At 47.4% G+C, this 23474-nt stretch overlaps 1 protein-coding gene across 1 annotated transcript; it reads left to right on the plus strand.

Annotated features, from left to right (window-relative positions):
- Positions 1-991: 991 nt before the first annotated feature.
- Positions 992-22354, plus strand: LOC128764021 (tyrosine-protein kinase receptor UFO). The gene is made up of 20 exons (XM_053873385.1): positions 992-1330; positions 6737-6947; positions 7199-7299; positions 7363-7545; positions 9199-9279; positions 9344-9459; positions 12736-12931; positions 16307-16446; positions 16513-16657; positions 17063-17080; positions 18016-18145; positions 18220-18311; positions 19358-19453; positions 19653-19730; positions 19795-19887; positions 19961-20082; positions 20478-20587; positions 20666-20825; positions 20986-21122; positions 21193-22354. The coding sequence occupies exons 1-20, from the start codon at positions 1252-1254 to the stop codon at positions 21644-21646; spliced, it is 2742 nt and encodes a 913-aa protein (XP_053729360.1). The 5' UTR covers positions 992-1251; the 3' UTR covers positions 21647-22354.
- The last annotated feature ends 1120 nt before the right edge of the window (positions 22355-23474 follow it).

The raw sequence follows: 23474 nt of genomic DNA on the forward strand, positions 1-23474 counted from the left end.
AGGATTCTACTACTTTTGCTCCCAGCTCTCTGACATGTCGTGCACATGCAGTACTTTTCCTTCTTATCTCAGTAGTCACATTTCTACTGCTGTAATTCCTACTCCACTCTGCTACAACATCCACCAGCACGCTACTTCTAGTACTACTACTTATGATCATTCTTTTAGTCACTACTATTTCTAGAGCTTCTTCTTTCACTACAAACATCTCACTTTATACTACTTCTACTACATAACATGACCATGAGTACCAACTCTTTAGATACTTCAAACTAACTTTATGCCAACAACTACAGTTACTTGTAAATACAGATGTCTAGAACTAGTTCCACTGCTATTTACTTCTCCATGACCAGTACTGCTATTTCTATAAATGCCATTTCCTCTGCTGATACGTTAATGACTATATTTCCTAACTGTTATTGCAACCATTGCTAAGTATTTGTTACCGTCTTCTGGCACTTGTTATGAGCAGACGGCAAAGTAAGAATTTCATCAGAAAGGGGAACATGTTTCTCTCACTGTGCAAATGACAGTAAACACTACTTTTACTTTACAACAATTGCACTTTTTAGACTTACATCACTACCTTTACATTGACTTGATATATTATTACCAAGTAACTGACATAACGCCGCCTTCCACAAGTACTACTGCATTTTATATACTTTTTCTTCTACTACTCCTGTTATCTCTCATTTTTTTATTTTTATTTTTTAACAAACTAACAGTAGTGGGATCACTACGGTGGTTTAACTAATACTACTGCAGTGACATGTCTGCAGTTGTAAACAACAAAGCACAGTTAGAACAAATGTGTTCCTCTCGCTCTGTATTCAAAGTTTTATTTCCCGTCGTTTGTTGTTGTCTCCCTCTTTTTCCTGAAGGCGGGAAGCTCCAGTGTCTCGGGCTCCTCGGAGTCCGGTTCAATGAAAGGTGGAATGGAGGGATTGTGTGAAGACAATCGGCCTGCAGCGGGGCTCCGTCCTTCCATCCTCTGAGGAGGAGGAGGAGCAGTAGAGTTGTGGAATTTGAATCCTGCTCGGAGGAGGAGAAAGACAGAACTCATGAGAGCCGCTCCTGAGCCGGTGAGGCGCGCTCAACTCTGAAGGTCCGGATATTCTTCTCCCGTCTGGATCACTCGGAACTGGAGTCGTCAATGTTTTGATCGGACCGCCGAAACCACTGGACCCGGTGTTCCGTCGCTGCAAAACTTTGGTGCTGTCGGGCGCGTTCTCCGGGAGAAAAACCATGAGATTTCCAAGACTTTCCTCGCTGCTAATCCTCATCTTCTCCGTCTGCAACTCTGTGACATCAGAACCGCTCAGAGGTGAGAACCGAACCGAACATCGGAGTTGGGTCAGACTCGCGGATTGCAACACTTTCGAAGGGAAAAGAACCGCAGCTAAGTGTCAACACCTGGGTTACACGCAAGAGAAGCCACAACCTGCTGTGGAAGTACTTTTATTGATCAGACCTTTTACGACAGGTCAAAGGTGACAGCGCCACTACCAGTCTGCAGTGTTAGATTGTAGTCAGGCTTAATGTCCTGTACTGTTTTACTAACTTCTACGCTTACTCTACCTCGGTTCCTACAAGTACTGCTGCCATTAATGCTGCTGCCTTACCAAGGAGTACCACAACTACCAGCAGTCTACTACAACTCTATTACTACCTGTAATTCCTGCATCTAAACAAACCTACAATGTTGCTTTGTGTATTGCTGCACCTCTCTACTTCTATTGCTTCTATTTGTAAAACACTACAATTCCACCCAAATTTCTAAGCACTAACTGACCCTACTAGTACTTTTGTTGTTACAATAGTACTACTGCTTTTCATCCCAATACTTAGTCTCATCAATCTGCTTGTACTACTTACTCCGGCCCCTACTACAGTGACCCCCCTACTACAGTAAAGAAAGAAGAAATAGAATCATCAGTTGTCTGTTAGTAGTGATGGGAGTACAGCATGAGGAGATGTATTGTCGGTGGTCGCGATTGTAAGAGTACTAATAATAGCAAGTGTGGAATTATCAGCAAGAGAAGTACTAGAAGCTTAAGTGGAGGGTTCTATTGCTTTTACAACTACAACTAATTCACGTGGTCCTTGCTACTTTTACACCTGACATTTGGACTACCACAACTACGTCTGCTACTGTCACTGTCAAATAAAAAAAAAAAAAAAAAAAAAAAAAAAAATATATATATATATATATATATATATATATATATATATATATATATATATATATATATATATATATATATATATATATATATATATATATATAAAATTAAGACATAAAAGGCAGCAGAACTGATAAGACAAAAAAAAAAAATAACTACAAACAAGCAAGTGAGAGTCCAGGTATCCTGCTTCCTGGTCTCCAGTTCGTCCAGACAGGCTGTACATGTTGCTGTTTGACTCTTCAGTGTCTCATCACCATGTAACGTCGCGTCTGCAGACTAGATTAGGTAAAAACAGGTCCCTCTGGCGGCTCCACCTGCAGCTCATCTGTTTTGGTCGTCAGCCTCTCTGTGGAACTATAGGTTTGACCTGTAGCGGAGAGATGACCAAGCATGACTGTGATTTATGGAGGTGGGACTCGGGAGACTGGCTCAGGTCACTCTTCACTTTCAGGACTTGTGACGTATATTCCTCTTGGATTCAGAAGATTAGCTTTGAGTGCGACCCAGAATCTCAAAGTTACAGCAGTACTTTGTGTCGATGCTTAGTAGTTTCCATCTCTTGGTTTCCCCGCGGTCCTTATCTTCTTCATGTCCTCGATGGAACTGTGTATGGCAGCAGATACCTTCCTTGATCTTCCTCCACCACCAGTCCGAAGACCTGGAACAATTGATCACGACTCACACGTCTTGGTCTCACCCCGTAAGGCCCCTCAATATCTTGGTCTTAGCCTATGAAGGTCTTGCATTTCACCCCCTTGTAGCCCAGGTTTGGTCTTCTTTTCAACTCAAATGATCTGAACTTGATCTCCATTCGCCTCGTGTTTGTCTCATCACATACATTTCATGGTTCTTGCTTCATCCAGGCGCAAAAAAGTCTTGGCATTATCTTAACTGTGTTGAGTCTAAGACTAACACTGCATTAATGGATGTTTTGCAGGGGGATTTTGGTGTGATCTGTTTGACAAAATATGAAGATGATCGCTCCTTAAAGTCTTTTTTTGGTGGAAAACTCAAAACCTGTGGTTAGTTCTTGGTTGCTGTTTGAATCCACTTGATTATTTTTGGCCTCCTGAAGGTCTTGACTCCCAGAAGTGTTTTGTCTGCTGATGGTCAACAGCTAAATATTTCCGTCTGGTCTTGTTGGAAGTTTGTGTTAGCATCAAGCAGATGCTTCACAGGAGAATCCTTCCTGGTGTGTCAGGGTGGATGTGAAGATGGGCCCGGATCCAACATGAGGAGGGGGAAAGTTCTGGACGTGTGAGTCAGTGCCTGCTGAACTGTGACTCATGATGGATGAGGCGCGGGGGCAAGAGGGGCGTTGGGTTGGGGAGGCGGTAAAATGTGCGGTGGTGAATCCAAAGAAAGGAATGAAGAACGAGTGAATGAGAAAAAGGGCAAAAAGACAGCAGTGAATGGAGCGAGGCTCACAAGTCGAGGGAGATAAAGGCGGGGGGCAGAGCGAGGATAGATGTGGACTGTGTTTGGGTATTTTTGGAATGTGTGCTGACATTCAACATGCTTGTGTGGACCAAGAGTCAGGACCCGCCGAGTGAGGAGGGATTGAGGAGAAAGTGTGGGACCCCGGGGGAGTAGGGGTCGACAATGGGAGGAGTGGTGCAAATGAATCTCTGGAGTCCGGCCACACACACATACATACAGACTGTTGTTTTGTTTACAAGCATATTATTAAACAAACACGGGGCACTGGGGGAGAGGAAAATGAGGTGCGGCTGTTTTCATTTAATGCAGTAACCAGCAGGGCTACAGTCTCACGCTGGCTTCTGAAAAACTTCAGTGGAGGAAAGAATGACTTTCGGTGCCAGAATGCTCACAGACACAGCAGAAACTCGGTCGGCTCCTTTGTTACTCGCGCGCTGTTCACTCATGAACAAGGTTTGTGATTTAAGTTTTTCATTTCAAAATGAAGAAACCCAAAAGTGCCACCTTTGCCGGTTTCACCCGACAAGTCAGCAGCAGGTGGAGGGTTCAATTCCCATACCTTAGACAAGATGCAGCACTTCTGCAGAGCTTCATAGGACGTTGGGAGACGGAGCAGTTCTGTCTGGTCCTTCACCAGCTTATTACCAACTTATAACAGTTACAGGCTTCACCCCATGTCAAGGGTTTGTCTTGGTCTCAATTCTGAAAGGTCCTGTATCAGTTGAATGGCCTTTTTCTGATCATGGTCTTGACCCCTAGGTCTAGTGTTGTTCCCAACTCCCCATCTCCATCCATGAATCTCTTCTCTTTGGTCTTGTTCCCTGAAGTATTTGTTTGGTCTCGAATGCTCAAGGTTTAGTTAAGGTTCAGTAAAAGCCTCTTTGCATCGACTGCTAAGATCATTTCCTAGTCTTCCTCAAGAAATGTTTGTCGTCTAACGTTATTGGCTCTGGGACTCACTTCCTGAAGGTACAGTGTTGGTCTGACCCTGAAATGTAACAGGTGAAAACCTTTTACTTTAGTGTCACGTCCAGTCCTGCATGATCTGAAGACGCTGCCGCTGTTCTTGAGCTCGACCTGTCAAAGTTCCATTTTTGTTTAGTCTTTTTAAAAGTGAAGGTTCTCGTCTTGGTCTCCTAAAAGTCCTAGACTGTCCTTGAGACTGCCATGAAGATAAGTATAAACACCAAAGCCATCACAATAGCTAGCAGGCTGAAGAATCCACCTCCTAACTGATGATTCATTTGCCTTCGTACAGTCACCTGAGCAAGTACAAAAGAGCCCATAAATACCAGCGGCTCAGTGACCAAATCTAACCGGACATTCGTAACTGCTCCGACGCCAAGTGTAAAACAAGAGTTGATGCATTCCACTTAATGACTGTTGAATCCGCCTGCCAAGATCTACCTACACTGCTTTGTGATCGGTCACCACGCGCTGGGCAGGGAGAGAGAGTTCCAACGGGCTGAGTCCACCAAAGAATGACTTCCAGAGTCGGCAGACAAAGTGAGCCAGTGAGGCATAAACTGTGTGAGGCCCCATTATTTATCACTGGCTCGCTGTGTAAATGTTTGTGCTCATCCCAAGATTTAAGGAACGTAAGACAAAGGCATTAGAAGTCCATTTACAGCAGATGAGTTACGACCGCTCATGTGTTTCCCTTGACCCGACGGGGTCAGGGGTTGGAAGGTTGGCTGTGAAACGGACTAGCAGAGCGGGACGACAAGCTCCGGAGAGTCTTTAAAAAAAATCCAGAGATGATTACTTTTGTGAAAAGCAGCGTTTTCCATCTGCTCTATCTCAGAGAAGAGAAACATCCGACCTTGGCAGCTGCTGTGGATGCTTCACATTTTTATTAGATGAGTGAAAATTCAGCGGTCGAAAAATGTGTTTTTATCTTCTCACGTTCGCCTTCAAGGGAAGAAAGAAGCAGTGTGAGTCACAGAAGTTCATTCTTGTCATTTTTATGACTTGTACAAGTCATTTTTGAGATGATTCACAGACATCCTGAGAGGTGACCTGTGTATCCATTACACTGCTGTGAGGAGACACTCGCCACATGGACACCAGAGGGTTTTGGCCTTTCACAAGAACATTTTTCTGACGGTCAAGTATTTGTTTGTTTTTTTACTGATGCAGAAAAATCCTGGAATCTACATCCATCCTAGTTCTTAGTTGGAAAGGGTGGAATGTCCTGGTCATATTGGGGGTGGAGGTCTTGTATCTTGAGGTCTTATTCATGAGTGAGGGAAGGGTGATATGGTCAGATGGTTTGATGCTGCACCTTCAGTCATGAGGCCAGTATCTGAGCCAGATGAGAAGGCTGTCCACTGACCACTGGGTTTCTCCTCTCACTCTGGTCACCAGCTTTGGAGTGGCTCATTGAATAAGAGGTTCTCTGTTTGTACTCTCTGAGAGAGAGAACCTCAGTCATCCAGGAGAGACTCGGATGAGAACCTGTGCTCCTCAGGACAAAATAGTTGAGGTGGCTGAAACTAAGGTGGATCACAAAAGCAAACTCAAAAGCCTGTTTAAAAAACAAAGTAGATAGTGATGGTCTTCTCTGGTCTTCTCTGTGTGACTCATTTTCTTGTGACCTGTGTAGAGCTGATATTTCAAATGCAAGAATAGTAAGAATTATACTTTGATCATTTCGGGGTGCAGGAGAAGAGAGGGAGCAAACGCTCATCTGAGGTTCTTGTTTTTTGGCAGCCGAGAACTGGCAGAACAAGGAGCCTTTGTCCTAGTATCAGCAGTTCTCCTCAGGTTGGCCTCTCTATCAGCAGATAACTGGACCCAGTTTATCAGAGCAAGCTAGTTAGTTGCTTGTTTCTTGTGCATGTTTGTTGTTGTCGTTCCCAAAAGCTGCCATGTTTGGAGTTTCTGTGTGAGGTCAAGTGAGGTCACCAGCCATCGGAGTGCCTTCTAAATGGCTGAAATGAACACAAGAGGGATCCAGACAGACAGTCAGGGAGGGGGATCGTGGAGCAGGTGCGGTGAGATGACCCTCACTGGTCAGTCGGCTGGTGTTAGGCCACAGTGACGCATGAGCGCCATTGTTGAGGTTTATCTGTGGCTTTAAAAAGTCCCTCTCTGGTCGACAGATTTTCAGTTTGAGCGCAGTCCCATCACCGTCATCTCCTCGTTGGGAAAGCCTGTCACCCTGCACTGCAGCCTGAAGGGGACGGGCAGCGAGGAGGAGGAGCCGCCGGACGTGGTGTGGCTGAGGGACGGACTTCCGCTTCAGTTCGCAGACACCAACCAGTTCCAGGTCCAAACGGGCAGCAACAGCTGGACCATCCACAGCATGCTCAGGTAGGCGTGTGTCCCATCGTGCGACGCAGGCACACCTGGCCCGGGAATGTTGCTCCGCCTCTTTACCGGTTCTGCCGCTTCAAAAAGGCTCGGGGACAGTGATGAGCTCAGTCATGTTGCGTCAAATTAAACCAACATCATTTAAAATAATCTCCCTGGGCTCATGAACCCCCATATTCACGCTTAATTCAATCAATTTTAAAATGTGTGACAATTTCTCCATGAACCTCCTCCTTCTTCTCCCGCTGCAGCATCGAGAAGGTCCAGCTGCTGGACATGGGCTCGTATCAGTGCGCAGTCGAAACAGAGAGCCGTCGGATTCTGTCCGAGGAGGGAAACATCCAGCTGGAAGGTGAGTTTTCTCATGTGAACCCGACTCCCACGGAAGCTGACCGGACCTGTCGCACCTGCTCAGGTCTACCTCATTTCTCGGAGGAGCCGCGGCACACGTCTGTGGTGGCCAACACCTCTTTGAGTCTCCTCTGCGTGGCCCACGGACCTCCAGAACCTGTGAGGGTCATCTGGCTGCAAGATGGCGCCCCACTGAACACGCTGACGGACCCGATGGCCATGTCTCCCTCCACCCTCCGGCTCTCAGGTACCAGAAGTGCCACTTGATATCAAGCTTTTGTCTGCATCCCTCCCAGTTCCCTATTCAGCTTTCTCTCCAGGGACTCAGTGGCTGAGCGCAGGCTCAGATCTTCTCTAAAGACATAACCAAAAACTCCACAAACATTTTAGAGTAAGGCCCCAGATGTTGAGACGACCCGAAAAGTATTTTTAAAAATGGATTCTAAACACTGAAGCATGAGCTCTAGAAGCTGTTTTTTCAGCATTTAAAGGGAGTGTGGGTGTCCAGCTGGGACAGTGGGGCACAGTCTGAGTCAGGGAGGGGACGAGTCTGGCTTGACTCATCGGAACCGGCTGGCTACCGCCGACCTGTTTGTCGGTAACTTCCACTCATGGCTCAGGAATGGGCAGCTGCTCCTGCAGACCACAGGTCCTGGAAAGCTGAGAGCTGGTTTCCAGCCTTGACTGCGGGAGAGAAAAGTTGAGGGATCTCATGGAACCATCCAGTCTGACTCTCCTTCTGGTCTGAGGACCAGGTGTCAGGGGTCGCATCTCAGCGTTCTGGTTTTTATCTCCTTTCTATCTTCAACCGAATGCTACATCACTGCTGGAGGTGGCAGTGGTTTCAGCAAGGAGCCGCTTAAGTTTTGGTCGCCTGTGGGTCACTGTTACAGCTCGTGACCTGGAATGTAGAACCAGATTTTGGATCAGCTCTTTTTTCACCAAGACTAATTCATTCAGTTTTCAAACTTGAGTGGACGTCCTGAATATGCTGAACTGACAAATGAGTCATCAGTGTTGAGACTTAAAAAGGGAAGTTAGGACTTCATCTCCCAGCTGTTGGTCAACATGTGCTTCCTGTTGACCGGCTGTGACTCCGGTTCTGGTGAGACAAGCGCAGAGCAAGTGCAGCACTCGAGATGCTCTCTTCAGTCTGAGCGTCAGCCCCTCCGGGTGAATGTCGTCCCTCTGTTCTGCTTCCGACCTCGAGACAAAGGAGTCATGGAGCCGGCGGCTCAGAGCAGAACAGTGCGGTCCAGTTTGTGGCTGCTGCTGGGTGTCGGGGTGTTAGATAACTGAGATAGCTCTTGAATGGCACATGATTGTGTTTATATGTGTGAGTCGGTGTGTGTGTGTGTGTCAGCGTGATGTGGAATGTTTCAAGTCTGTGCACGCTGTGAGTCATGTGTGTGTGACTCGTCACTCTGTTTTGAGCCCCTCGGTGGAGCCCCAGCAGCATAGGAGTCAGCCCGACTCTGAAACCAGCCGCTTGACTTTTCATTCCTGCCATCCAAACTCATGACGTTTTCATCTGTTTTTTTCATCCACCTTTTTGTTTCACACTTAAAAAATGGGTTTATTTTGTATCACATGTATTGGTGTTGTTTTTTTCAAATGTCCCAGTGTAGATAGTTTGATGGATTCGCATCGTTGAGTGGAATGTTTGAGACGAGAGTCAACTTTTTCAATCTCTGGGCTGACTCAGACTGAAGAGAGGGGGCCCCCTTGTCAAAATGCTCCCCTTCTCTTTTTTCGGGTCCAAAAAGTAGAATACTAATCACGAACTGTGGCGGCTCCAGTTACGGTCTGGAAAGCATTACCTCCTCGCTGCTCTGCTCCGGTCTGAACCCCGCTTCTCTCTGACAAGTCCACAACTCTCTGGTGCTGTCTTCTCCTCCAGGTTTGAACAGAACCAGCACCTTCTCCTGTGAGGCTCATAACCGGAAGGGCGTGGCCACCTCAGGATCTGGAGTCATAACTGGTACTGGAGACTGATCAACATGTGAATTAAAACAAGAGTCTTAACATCCTGGTTCTCCCTACAGTTCTCCCAGAGGCCCCACAAGAGATTCACACCGTGGAGGTCACCACGGACAGCCTTCACGTGTCCTGGCTTCCCGGGTTCGGAGGGGACTATCCGGTGGTCCGCTGCTCGGTACAGGTGAGTGTCTTCCTGAGAGGAAGAAGTAGTGTAAGTCCTCAAAGGATTATTCTGTTCTGGAGTAGCGGCCATCCCTTCTGCAGTGGGACCCTCAAACACAGACCAGCGTCCCCTGCACAGGTGTCAGGAGAAACACAAGCTTCTCACTACAGTCATGGCTGAATGACTTATGCGATTCAAACAATTCTAACTGTTTCTGAAAGCTGAAAATAACAGCTTTCCTGTGATGCTAACATGCTACATGCACATTGTAGCCGCGATGCACACACGGAAGTATGGAGATGAATAGAGAGCGGTGTTGGAAAACAAGTTTAGTGCGTCATTGATTTAGAAAACAAGTCTGACATTGACTTCACTTTCATCTGAAGGTTCGCCGTTGCTTCACGTTTGAGCCTCTCAACACGATGCATTGGCTTCGGAACTGTTACTAGTCCCACCAGGAGTGAAAGTGTGTCATTCTAAACAGTTCACGTTCTTATATGTTATAATATTATGATACTGAAACTTGCTGTGACTTCAAAAGTTTTCATTTTGCAACATGTTATAGAATGTGATGTCATCACCAAAGCATCCACGGTGAAGGACGCAGCATGAAACTGCGCCAATGGACTGAAAGTTAGAAAAGTTCATGATGAAAACAGAAATGTTTTCATCGTGAACGTCCCTGGATGGTGAACGTATGTGGTCAGATTCAATTGAAATTTGATCATCTGTTGTCAAATATGGCCATTAATTCATAAGAATACTTTGAATTAATTTGATTTTATTTTAAATCAAGTCCCGCTCTTGATTAAAACTCACTTTGAACAATTCCACACAGCCACAAAATCCAAATAAAGCTATGTATAAATGTCGTCACCAAAGGGTGAAATAACATGCCAGGTTCCATCTTCATGACTTCATCAATAGTGCACTCGGAAGTCAATTGTGTCTTTGGTGGGCGGAGCTTGTAGTTGCAGTCTTCACCGGACTCTGTAAGACAAAAGCCCAGTCCAAACCTCTTCGCTCTGGGCCGCCTCTGGTCTTCCCCAGAGTCCAGCTCCACAGGAGGAGGATCAGATTGCCAGAAAATGCAGTGCTGGATCTGTCAGAGTCCTACTGACCTCATGACCCTGATGTGGTGGTGGCCAAGTTCACCTGAACCCCAGGAAACACTTTGTTGTGATCCTCATTCACACTAAACATGACAGGCGAGCAGGAACTGTAAGATCCGTAGCAAACTCACACAACAGTCGCTGTGTCTATTCCTGGACTTTCCTCCAGACTCGCCCATGTTCCCTCATCACACAATCGACCGTTAAATCCACATTTCTTTTGCCCCATTCTCTCGGTGCTGGCCCCTCGCCTTGTTTCCCTGTGAAGGGTGCCGGGGAGGAGGGGGGGTGGCAGGAGGTATGAGAGGCCGCTTTATTAGAACCAGACGTTTCTGGGTGGTGCCGCTCGGCTCCAGCAGGAGAAAGCGTTCCTCGGTTTGGAGCAGAAACGGCCACCAGGAAGCCTAGTGGCAGTCAGATTAGTCGAACGGGCCTGTTCGCCCGTGAAACCCGATCCAGCGGCTGGCTAATAACACAGCGAGGGGCGGAGGAGGATGAGCAGGGAGAAGAAAAGCAAGAGCTCTTGTTCTTTTTTCTGACTTGAAACATGAGTTATGAAACGCAGATGAGTGGCGGGATACGGCCAACAGTTTTGAAAGATAGAGTGTCTGTTCTCGTGTCGCTCACCCGACAGCCCTACTGGTGTGTTCAGTTCGGTGGATCACCAGGATGATGACTCAGGTCCGCATCGGTGTGTGTGTGTGAGCCGAGTACCCGTGTGGCCGATTCTCATGTTCCCTGTTCATCGCGACTGATTCTGATCATTTCCCAGAAGACAAGTCTTTATTTGAACCTGTTTTGGGGAACCGTAACTCAGATTTAACTTGAGTGTTTCAGCAGCAGGAAGTGTGCGTCCACAGAGAGAAGTGTGACTCAGGCAACATGAATCAGATTAAACTCACTTGTTTACACTCCAGACGCTGATTCACTGAGTCACCAACGATGGCGTGAGTCACCCACTCACACACACGCCACATTCATGGTAATTCTCTTAGGAAGCGCACGACCGCGAGAAGTCAGCCACTCATGAATACTTCCCCTGTTTCCAAAAATGAAGCGTCATACTCGCCGGTAATCCAGGCGTGTGGCGAGCCGTCTGATCCTCAGGAAGCAGCAGCATGTGGTTCTGGACTCAAACATTTTCCTGCTTTGTCTTTCTCTTTTATTGTGTTTACCGCTGTGGTTCTTTGCTGCGGCAGCAGGTTTCCATGCCTGATCATAAGAGCCCACCTCTGCGGGTCGCAGCAGTCGTGGAGATTTTACTGCTCTTGTTCTGGCAATTAACACTTTTAACCAGAAAACCAGGGCTTCCACTTTCTTTTAATCCTAGTTTATGTCACTTTCAGTAAGATGCAATCCATCTCATGAAGTTTTCTTTTTTAATAATATTTTAAAGCAAAAATATTATTAAGACATTTTTTAATCTCCGTAATATTTTTTTAACAACATTGCACTTAAAGAAATTTATTTTTGAGTTACTATTACATCCTCTAGTTAAATTGGATCTGTTTTTATTTTGATTAGTCGCGCGCTTTTATTGTGAAATTATCATTAGTTGAGGTACTTCCTGCGGTAGTAAAAGTTGCCCCAAAGCCCGAGACACTCGTGAATACTCATCATGTAGAACACGTGAGGAGGTATTTCATCTAAACCTGTCTTCTTCTTATGCACCAGTTTCGATCATCAGTTGTTAATATTATCAGATCATTATAACTGCTATAATAAATACGCAGTTTTCTCTAAATAACCGTCGTAATTTGATGTCGGCTAACTGGAGCTAATGGTACGTGGCAATTATTGCAAGTATTTTTTTGTCTTATTTGGATCGTTTGTCTTTATTGGCAGTGCGTCGAAGCTAATTTTGGTTCAATAAATGGTAAATAAAATATTAAAAAATGCCTCGTTGTCACATCTAGTTTGATACCTTAGCAGTACCACATTGTATAGTGTAGTTAAGACCATCGTAAAGAACTGTAGCTCGAATGATGAGTACTTGGTTAACTTAGTCATTCATTTATTTATGTTTTTCTTTCTTTTTTTTTTTCGCTGAGGTGTTTATCAAGAGGACCATTTGGATGGATGTAACTCAAAGAGAAACGTCAACAATAGCTATATATAACTATATATCTGTTGTCATCCTGTTTCAAAATAAGTATAATAAAGGTTAATCCGATGTTTTCAGGCCAAACATTTGGACCCGACCCTCCCCGCGGGTCCTGATAAGATGATCCACAACCAGAACGTGAACATTCCTCCGGCGACCCACATCATCCGCGACCTGGAGCCTCACAGTCTGTACGCTGTCAGAGTCGCCTGTCACAGCAGCCAGGGCCCGTCTGATTGGTCCGCGTGGGTGGAGCTCCGCACGGCTGAAGGAGGTAAGACGTGTGGTGGGATCCAAGTCACCTAGTTTCTGCTTCTGAAAGTCAATTATTAACTGCACACTTGACTTCTCTTAGTTAACTGTGGCCACTCCAACTCACCTACTTTCTAGTAGCCTGGTCTTTTTCTGTGCTGAGTCTGGTCTTGGTGTCTGTCAGCCATATTTTTATCTTGTTTTCATTTCACTGAAGGTTGTGATTGTTATGCTGTGACATTTATGAGGGTTTGTTTGCGAGTCTGACTTGTGAAACAGATGTTTTTGCAGCTTGTAGATGCAGATGTCGGGACTTAAGAGTGATTTTGAGAGCAGACTCGAGGCTGTTCTGTGACGGTAGATGTGCAGATTAGATGTTGCGGTTCTGCTGTGTTTAATGTGAGTTGACTGAACTCTCCAGTTTTGTTCTGTAAGCCTCTTCCTCCGCTGACCACTGCTTTTCTCCTGAATAAACAGTCAGCTCAGATGTCTGAGAATCCGTTACTCATGGCTCTGCCGCTCATTCGGCGTGTTTGTGAGAATGTGGAGTCTGTGTGAGCCCACTTTCAAACTCTGCTGAAGAGGGCGGCTCCTGCAAGAACTGTGGCGCTCAGCAGTTTGAGCCGAGGTGGGATTTTCCGAGCAGTCTCATCGCGGAGAGACAAACCAGCGACGTGAGCGATGATGACAGGTTTTCTGCTTCAGTCTGGCGATATTTTAGAAATGACCAAAGGCAGGAGGAACCTCAGGAAAAGCACTGAGGCGGTTTTTCAAGATAAACAGGATTCTAAAAGCTTCGCTTCTTTATTTAGCATTCTTTGTTTCGTTTCACTTCGGAACAGAAACGTTTAGCAAATGAAGGACTACCCCTTACACAATGTTGTTCTTTGGTTAAGGAGGAAGCTGCGTGCCAGCACTTTCGTCTTTAAGTCTTGCCAATGTCACACGCAAAAGAACAAAACATGAACAGGAATCTACTTGTCACATCATTCTGTTTCCAAAAATGAAGCGTCATACTCGCCGGTAATCCAGGCGTGTGGCGAGCCGTCTGATCCTCAGGAAGCAGCAGCATGTGGTTCTGAACTCAAACATTTTCCTGCTTTGTCTTTCTCTTTTATTGTGTTTACCGCTGTGGTTCTTTGCTGCGGCAGCAGGTTTCCATGCCTGATCATAAGAGCCCACCTCTGCGGGTCGTATTCAAATAAAATGCATATAAAATTATTTTTTTCATCTTTTTCATATTTGCACTTCTTAATATCCATTCCATTGAACCTTTTATGGTTCATTTCGTCCACGGGGCATGAAGGCCCCTCACGACAGTCACGGTTTATAATGTGGCCCTTTAGGAAATTTAACTGCCCACCTCTGTTTTAGGGTCTTCTGAGCCTGACGCGTCCGACATTGTTGCTGTATGTGAAAACATCTCCATCACTCCTCCTCAGTCTGAGGCCACCTCTTGCTTCACACATTTGTTTCTGATTCGGCCCAACCGTTTCATTAAAAGTGTCATCCTGGCGCTGCTCCCCTCCTCCTCCTTCTCATGTCCTTGCTCCTCTTCAGCTTGTTTTCTTGTTTCACCAAACAAACATTTCTCTCCTTCTCCATCTCCATCTTTCGATTTTTCCACCCTGTGACCCTGGAATTTCTGTCACACAGCGAGTCACTGTGGGAAAGGCTCCAGAGGGGGCTGGTGGTGGGAGCGGGCAGCGACGCACAGGGGAAGGGAATCTAGGAAAACACTCACTTGAGCTTTTTTTCCCAGAGACGGTCACTTTCCTTAGGAGAATGAGGGGAATAGAGTCCCTGGGAGGGGCCCGCCAGTGGGGGAGGAAGTGACCCGACCTCCCTCTGACTCATCGTCTTGAACCTCTTACGTTATGTCCCACATCGATTCTCTTATCGAGGTGATCTTGAACTGGAGCTTTGTGCGACCGTGTTATGCAGATGTTGGTGGACACACAAGTCAGCATGAGGATTTGGGCCCCATCAAGTCGTCGCTGCTGCCATGGTGGTGGATGAAGCTGTTTGGCTGTTGTTTTGGTTGCAGATCTGGTGCATCCAGATGTTGCTGTAGTTAATTGCTGCGCAGCTCTTATTGCCGCCAAGACTGCGAGGAACAAAGGGGCGTTTTGCGTCGCTGTCTCTGCGTCCACACAAAGCCTAGGAGTTGGACTGTGATGATGATGATGATGAGGAGGAGTGAAGTCAGCGGCGAGGTGGAGCAGGCATCTGGATTGGCCAGTGACGGAGTTAGGTGGAGACATGGATGAACTTGACTCTGGGGTTGTTTTTGTTGCTGCTGGCCGGCGCTGCAGGTCCACATGTGGAAACAATCATCCGCCAAACGCTTCCTGATAACATCATCCATCGCCTGAGCAGTGTTTCTCAGTGTGTGTGTGTGTCATCGAGTCATTGAGCTTCAGTGTCGGAAATGGCAACAAAGAAAATACGCCTCACTTCTTGAAATTCTCTGCTGTTTAGACACTGCTCACACACACGCACGTCATTCTTTTATTGTTTTGTGGGGGCATTTCGTTGACTTCTCCAGCCTCTCACATTAGCCATCCAAAACAAATGGCTAACCTTTACAGGGGCCTAAGCCTAATATAAATTCGATTATTATGACTTGGTTATTTGGAGGTTTTAATCCTCAAATATGAGGCTTAAACTAAAAAAGGTGTGTTTTCAAGAATTGGTCCCCACAAGTACAACTAAACAAGGACACGTGCGCACGCACCCACATGCACAGACACAGGCATTTTACGCTATTTTTGTGAGGACCTGTCATTGACATAACCCTTTCCCCAGCCTCTCACCGTTAACTTAACCATCCAAAACACATGGCAAACGTTAACCAGGACTCTGGTGTCTTAACCGTCAGGCTGAAATGTCCTCACAAGAAGGTGGCTTGTCAAGACTTAGTACTTATACGTATGAACATGTATGCACACAGACACACACGCTCTTGTTGTATTTCTGTCCTTGTGGGGACCTCTCATGGCTATAACCCTTTCTCCAGACTCTCCCTCTTAACCAAACCATCCAAAACACATGGCTCACCTGTACCAGGACCAAACTGAAACCCAGTTCTAATGACCCACACACCATTGGGTCATTAGAACACTCCGCTGGGTGTTTCTGCAGCAGTTTTCTCTTCAGATTCTTTGGTAACTGGGAATGTTGGGATGAAGGGTCCACTGACTGCACCAGCGAGTAACATGACCCAGCTTGCCTCTTTTCTCCAAATAAAGAGTCAGATTCTTCACATTTCCCAAGTGTCCTGGAGCAGCCGGAGCGCTGGTCCTGGAAGTGTCAAGCTGTCTAAACATCACTCGCACGCTCGCTGTCACTTCTCTGACCGATTCCTTACATAACATCCCATACTCCTGTTTTCCAGTGCCGGACTACGCGCCCGCTAACGTGAGCCTGGTGCTGAACGGGACCGAGATTGTGATGGCGTGGGCGGAGCCGCCTGGGAAGCTGAACGGAGAGCTGGAGGGCTACATGGTGGAGTACAGCACGCCGGCGACTCAGCAGGTGAGCCGGAGACACTCAGCTGTCCAGTGGCTCTCTGACTGACAGTCTCGCTCCCTTCCTCTGCAGTTGGTTGTTGATACTGGGCTGGACACAGAGCTGTCCATCAACCTGTCCCTGCCTCTGTCCAACATCACTTACCGAGTGTGTGCCTACACTGGAGCGGGACAAGGACCCTGGACCGGCCTCCAGACCCTGACCCTGGTCAGCCCCGGTGAGTGGCTCCCCAGCTGAGATCATGAGATGATGTCATCACGCTGCATTTTTTTTCGATATAGTAGGTTTGTAGTCTGAGATAGTCAGCCATATTTTCAGGTGTCGACCAAGACAACTCAAAAAAGCAATGAAAATAGCATTTCAATTTCATAACTTTCTTAACTTACTTTCGTTACTTTCCCGTAAATTCTGGTTTGTTAGTCATCGAAGTAGGAATTGCAGTTTTATGTTGATCTCATTTCAGTTCCTGCTGATGATTTAATGTCATTTAAGATTTTAAAAACTGTTTATTATTAGTTGGCTTTATATCAGGTTTTGTTTTGATTGAAAAACAGAGTTTAAAACAGACCACTACTCTGCTGAACAGAATCTCCTGACACCGTCTTTCTTCTTTCTTTCACAGGAATGGAAGAATTCCGAGGTGAGTGATCGTCTGTGACCTCAAGAGTGGAAGTTGTTGTTCCTCCGTGCGGCTCAAATGAAAGAGGGAAGGAAGAGAGAATAGGGAAGAGAGAGTTGGGGGGGTCGGGGGATGAATATGCATGAGAGGATCGCTGAAGGGTGGCTCTGTGCGCTGGTTCTGATTGATCCAAACATGAGAACAGCGACTTCTGAAACGGGAAGTGAAATATGGGATTTTTATGAAACAGGAACTCAGGGATGTTGAGCCTCAAACCCGAGTCTCGAGGAAACTGATGCAACAGTTCCCGTTCTGATTCTTTGAACTTTATGATCACATGTTTATGTTGACATGGATTTGTTTTGAAGGATCTCTTTTCATCTCAGTTGTGCTTTTTAAACAACAACAAAATACTTTCTTTGCTTTTAAAGTCACTAGGTTTCTTATGTCATGTCTGTATAGAAGTGTTATTTACTTTTAACAAGACAATTTCATGCATTTAGCATTTCTTAATTTCAACCCGGCTTTTTACAAATAATGATTATTAATTTAAATGTTTTTGCTTTTTCATTGTGCTTTTTTATGATTTATTAATTGTTGAATTATTATTATTATTATTTTAATAAAAAATGAGCCTCAGTGTCCAGCCGATGGTAGCACAGCTGCATTTGGAACTCAGGTTACTTAACTGCTGATCCAAATCAGAGGTGGGACAAGTGTGGCCCGGGGGCCCACATGCTTCCCTCTTGTGAGAAATAGATACTGAATAGCTCTTAAAGATCGTAAAACCGTGCATTTATATCTCATATTTCCAAGCTTTTTCCACAGTCATGTTGCTAATGCATTCTCCACTTTCAATATTTGTGATTGATATAAACAATATTTGACTAATAATTGAATAAAATAATGCATGATCTGGAACGATTCTGTCTCTGACGCTCTGCTGCCCCCTGCAGGACCCAACTCGCCGCCGGCCTTCTCCTGGCATTGGTGGTACGTCGTCATGGCGTTAGCCGCTGCCGTCGCCATCATCGCGCTCATGGCCGTGTACGTGGCAAAGCTGCGTCGGAAAGAGACACGTTTCGGGTGAGTGTTCGGTCGGCTATGTCGTGACGGCGCCAGGAAGCTATAGATCTCAACCTCGTGTGTCTCCGCTGCAGCGAGGCTTTCGAGCCCATGATGGAGAGCGGCGAGCTGGTGGTGAGGTATCGCGCGCGCCGCACGTACAGCCGCAGGACCACAGAAGCCACGTGTAAGTTCTCGCCAACATTCGTCACAGAAATGTTCATGATAGTTTTGTGACCAAGCATCTGTCGGGGGCTTCACTCAGTCAGTGTCCTCTGGTGAGGCGGAAGAGTCCTGACCCCATGTGATGGAGTGTGACTCACAGACGTGACTCGCAATCATAGGAGTGAAGATCAAGCTTCAATTTGGTTTGACAGGCTGAACTAGTGGACCAGGATTGTGACGTTGGTCCGGTCTGTGTTCCACTCATGGTTCTGTAAATATAATCACAGTCTCCGGCCGACACTTTCAACACAACACTGTTGTTCACCTCTAAATCATCATGTTGTGCTGTCAGAGTTGAACCACAGTTCGGCCTCGCCCTCCGGTCGTAATTCTCCTGCACTCTGGTCGCTTCCCAGGACCCAAACAAATCAGCAGAATCAGTCTGGAATGGCTGGAAAGCAAAAGTTCACCACCAATTCAAACATTCCTCAGATGGAAGGTACAAATCCGACGGCACCAGAGCCCAGAATCTGGGACCGGGTCGGGTTTTGTCTGAGCAGATGTAAAGATACAACCCTCACAATACCCTCAACCAGGTCACTGCCGCGCTGCGACATTGTCCTGATCCCGAGTGCAGGTTTTAGCTTGCAGGTGCGGGTGGGGGGAGGAGGGGGTGACAAGAGCATGGGATCGTGCAGCTGGGATCCAGGAAGTGACACCACAGGAGGGATTTATGTCTGTGTCAGACATGAGCCTCTGCAGTCCGTCCTCCTGGAGTTATGAGATTAGCCAACGGTCGTCACGGCAACATGTGCCGGGACATGCTTGACGACTGAGCGCATCCGCCATGGAGATTGATGGCGCATCTGGAGCCAGACGGGTGTTCTGGTCCGGTCCAGATGTGGGGAAACTGACTGAAGAGTTCATGTTGTATGACTTGGTTCAGTCCCGTGAAAGCTTGAGTGTTGGTCTGCTCAAGTGGCTGTGGAGTCCAAGCTTCTGTTTTACTGCGTTGATCAACTTGCAGAGGATTCATTTTTCATATTTTGTTCCGCTGTTGCTCCTCAGTGAACAGCCTGGGAATCAGTGACGAGCTGAAGCAGAAGCTGCAGGACGTGATGGTGGACCGACACAAACTGACGCTGGGAAAGACTCTGGGAGAAGGTGAGTGAAGAGAAGCTCCTTCTGTTGACGTGGGCCGTTGCTCTGAGCCAAGTCGTTCAGCCGAAGGTTTGGTTTCTCATCCAGAGGAGTAGAGCTTTCTGCTGTTGAGGAAGTGGCATCTGAGTCCAGGAGCCACTGGACGGCTGAACTTCATCGTTGTGTGTTAAAAGTTCCTGAAACGCTGCTCTTGTTTGGACAGGCGAGTTTGGCTCAGTGATGGAAGGTCTGCTGACACAGGAGGAGTCGGTGCTGAAGGTGGCCGTGAAGACCATGAAGAGTAAGTCCACCGTCACCAAGTGCGATGGTCCAGCCTGGTCCTCATCACGTCTCCTCTCTTCCAGTCGCCATCTGCACGCGCTCAGAGATGGAGGACTTCCTGCGAGAGGCGGCATGCATGAAGGAGTTCGACCATCCCAACGTGATGCGGCTGCTCGGTGAGTCTCCGGCACCACCTGGACCTGAAGCTTCAGCTCTGACCTTCTCCTCTGTGTGTGTGTGTGTGTTCAGGTGTGTGTCTGCAGACGGTGGAGAGCGAGGGCTACCCCTCCCCCGTGGTCATCCTGCCCTACATGAAGCACGGAGACCTGCACAGCTACCTGCTCTACTCCAGACTGGGAGACTGTCCTGTGGTCAGTGATAACACACACACACACACATTTGTTGCGTCAGTTTTGTGAGGACCTCTCATTGCCTCTCCACCTTAACCATCTAAAACACATGGCTAACCTTAACCAGGGCTCTGAACCAAACTACTTCTACCAATGTTTTAACCCTCGAAACCGAAAATGACAAGGTGGCTTGTCAAGACTTGGTGCTCACAAGTATGGCAAAAGATGCACACACACACATAGTCCCGCTACTTGGTGGGTCGAGTCTGTTTTTGTCAGGAGTCAGATCCAAATTGCTTTGGCATTGTGGGAGTCAAAATGTGTGAGCTTGTTGCTGCCCCCTGGTGGACAGAGGGCTGTTGCCGCAGTGATGCTGTTGAGGAGCTGTCTGTGAACGCTGGTCTCTTCTCCTGCAGTACCTTCCCTCTCAGATGTTGGTCAAGTTCATGACGGACATCGCGCGGGGGATGGAGTACCTGAGCAGCAAGAACTTCATCCACCGGGACCTGGCCGCTCGCAACTGCATGTAGGTCCTGGTTCCCACTGGCATGCCTTTGAGTGGCGGCACGGAAGTCGGAGTGTGACCGGAGGTCTTGTGTTCCAGGCTCAACGAGAACATGAACGTCTGCGTGGCCGACTTCGGCCTCTCCAAGAAAATCTACAACGGAGATTACTACCGACAAGGACGCATCTCCAAGATGCCTGTGAAGTGGATCGCCATCGAGAGCCTCGCCGACCGGGTCTACACCACCAAGAGTGACGTGGTGAGTCGGCGAGTGACATGAGGGATGCGCTGAGTGTGCGAGAGAATTAAAAACATGACGGATGAGATGAACTGTTGAGTCCAGCAACAGCTGATGTCACATCTGGAGGAAACTCTGGAACATGGTTTCACACATGCCTCCCCTCCCCCCGCTCCCTCAGTGGTCGTTTGGAGTCACCATGTGGGAGATCGCGACTCGGGGTCAGACCCCGTACCCTGGAGTGGAGAACAGCGAGATTTACGACTATCTGAGGCAGGGCAACCGACTGAAGCAGCCCCCGGACTGCCTGGACAGCATGTGAGTGCCTTTACTGCCCCCTAGTGGGAGAGGCAGGAGCTGCTGGCTGACCCTCTGTCTCTCTCCTCAGATACTCGCTCATGTTCTCCTGCTGGCTGCTGAGCCCCAAAGACCGGCCCTCCTTCGAGTCCCTGCGCTGCGAGCTGGAGAAAGCTCTGGACGAGCTGCCGGACCCTCAGGACCCCGACGAGATCCTCTACGTCAACATGGACGAGTCCTCCGTGGAGCTGGGGGCAGTGGGGGGTCTGGACCCCAGCGGGAGGTCGTCTCCTCTGTGCCTTAAAGGTCTGGACTCTGTGACCACGGCGGAGGTCCACCAGCCGAACCGCTACGTCCTCTGCCCCCAGCACGAAGCCACCCGAGCTCTTTCGGACTCTCTGGAGAGTCTGGACATGCCCGTGTCCTCATCCACGGCCACGCTGCCCCTGCAGCCCTCCTGCGCCTCCACCCCCAACCTCACCAGGGCGTCCACCCCGGCGCTGCTGGAGGACCGGGACCCGTCCAGGAGGGTGCCCTGGCAGTGACGTCCACCAAGTTTGGACGCGCCGTTTTGCACAAACACACACGACCCTCGACATTCCAGGGAAGACGCAGCGCGGACCGGTTCTGGCCCGGCCTGGAACTCTGCTGCCACCGGACGCTGCACAATCGCACCGTTGCCACGGCGACGACCACAAATCCAGAGCATCACTGCCGAGTGGACTGACCACTGAACTGACTCAGGAGCTCCCAGCAGAACTCTGCTTGTCCAGGTTCTGGACCGGGTGCTACATGTCTTCCTCCAGCTCCTAATAGGTACAAATCTGGGCTGAAAGTCCAGGACCCACCCGACCCAGTCTGACTGTTTGATGCTGAATTTTGTATTTTTACAACTTTGCACTAATTTTTATATCAAATGTATTTTTGTCGATAATGTTTATATCTTTGTTTGCTTCGTTCATGCATCTGGCTTTTTAAAAAAATTCTGTACAACCAGAACCGGGGTCGGACCTCATCTCGGTCGTCCTGTCTGCAGCAGAGTCGTGTGACCTGGACCAGGTCCGGTTTGATGGTGTGTTCCTACCTATCATCTTCCCTCTGACACCAACTCATGATTGTTTCGGTCATGTCTCACACGACTGTTGCAAAACTTCTGGCTCAGCTCGCTTCGGTGTCCCATGACTAGAACAGGACTGAATAAGCCTTTATGCCTCTGTATTTTGTATCAAAAATAAAAGTTGCCTTGTGTTTATGACCACTTTTAGTGGTTCTGTATCTGGGGTCATGTCCTTGCGATGCCTCTGCAGAGGTGCTAGTAAGAGATCTGCATGACGCTGGTCGGAGGATGAGCGTTCTCTTCGGGAACATCCTCGTCGGCGAGCTGGGTGGAGAAGGGAACTGGCGAGAAGACGGTAGAGAGATGCAAACCCCGAGACCATCTGTCAACACAGATGACTCGCACCCACTTCTCAAGTGCGCCCCCTGGCGGCTAATCTAATTTGGGGGGGAGGGATGTAGAAACTTGAGGTGTTAACATGTCCCTTCCAGGGCACCGTAGTTAACAGTTTGGGACATTGCAAGTTGATGTCTGTTGGAGAATTACTGCACTTCACTGACACTTGATGGCGCTGACTCTGACTCTGACTCTGGAAGAAGTTAGAGTGGCACTTTAGCTAACTTTAGCTTTAACTTTGACGCACTTGATGTCATAGCAGGAAACCTACCGGCAGGTTGGGGCCCGGATATCCCCCCGGATAAACAAGTGAGTTAATAATCCGGATTTACAGATGAGACGTCAAATGATAAAGATGACCCGTACCCATGTGTCTCTTGGCTCAGAACCACCCGGATACCCCTGCTGAGAGCAGGAAAAATAGACTCTTGACAGTGATTTTATACACAAATACCAGAAATCTAGGTTCAGAAATCCGTGGTAAATCTGTTGTCATTGATGTCATTTTGAGGCAAGGTCACGAGGACTTGATGAATCAAGTTTGGATCGACTGAATCACAGAAAAACTCAAAGTATGTAATTGATTTTGTGTCTTGAATTATCGGAGCAGTTCATTCAGGTTCAGGTTCATTGATGTGACGATGGAGACATTGATTCAGCATTGATATTGACATTGATAAGGTAAATAATGTTATAGTTTCAAGCAGCTAATGAAACATACATACACATTAGAAATAAATAGAGGACAAAGTGAACATTGGATTGACAAAAAAGCTCTTGTTTTAAATCCACGTTGGTCAAGCATTATTTAGATCCGAGCACGGTTGTCAGTTTTAGTCACTCTTCCTGCATTCAAGGTCGTGGGGTACTGTGGAATGTTGAAAATATGAGTATTAAAATACATTGAATTAAAAAAAAAA

This window comes from Synchiropus splendidus, chromosome 8 (assembly GCF_027744825.2).
Source record: "Synchiropus splendidus isolate RoL2022-P1 chromosome 8, RoL_Sspl_1.0, whole genome shotgun sequence".
NCBI lineage: Eukaryota > Metazoa > Chordata > Actinopteri > Syngnathiformes > Callionymidae > Synchiropus > Synchiropus splendidus.

Coding starts and splice junctions, on each gene's coding strand:
- LOC128764021 (XM_053873385.1), top strand. CDS start 1,252: ATGAGATTTCCAAGACTTTCCTCGCTGCTAATCCTCATCTTCTCCGTC. Junction 18,312..19,357: donor CAGGACCACAGAAGCCACGT/GTAAGTTCTCGC, acceptor GTTGCTCCTCAG/TGAACAGCCTGGGAATCAGT. Junction 20,083..20,477: donor GACTGGGAGACTGTCCTGTG/GTCAGTGATAAC, acceptor CTTCTCCTGCAG/TACCTTCCCTCTCAGATGTT.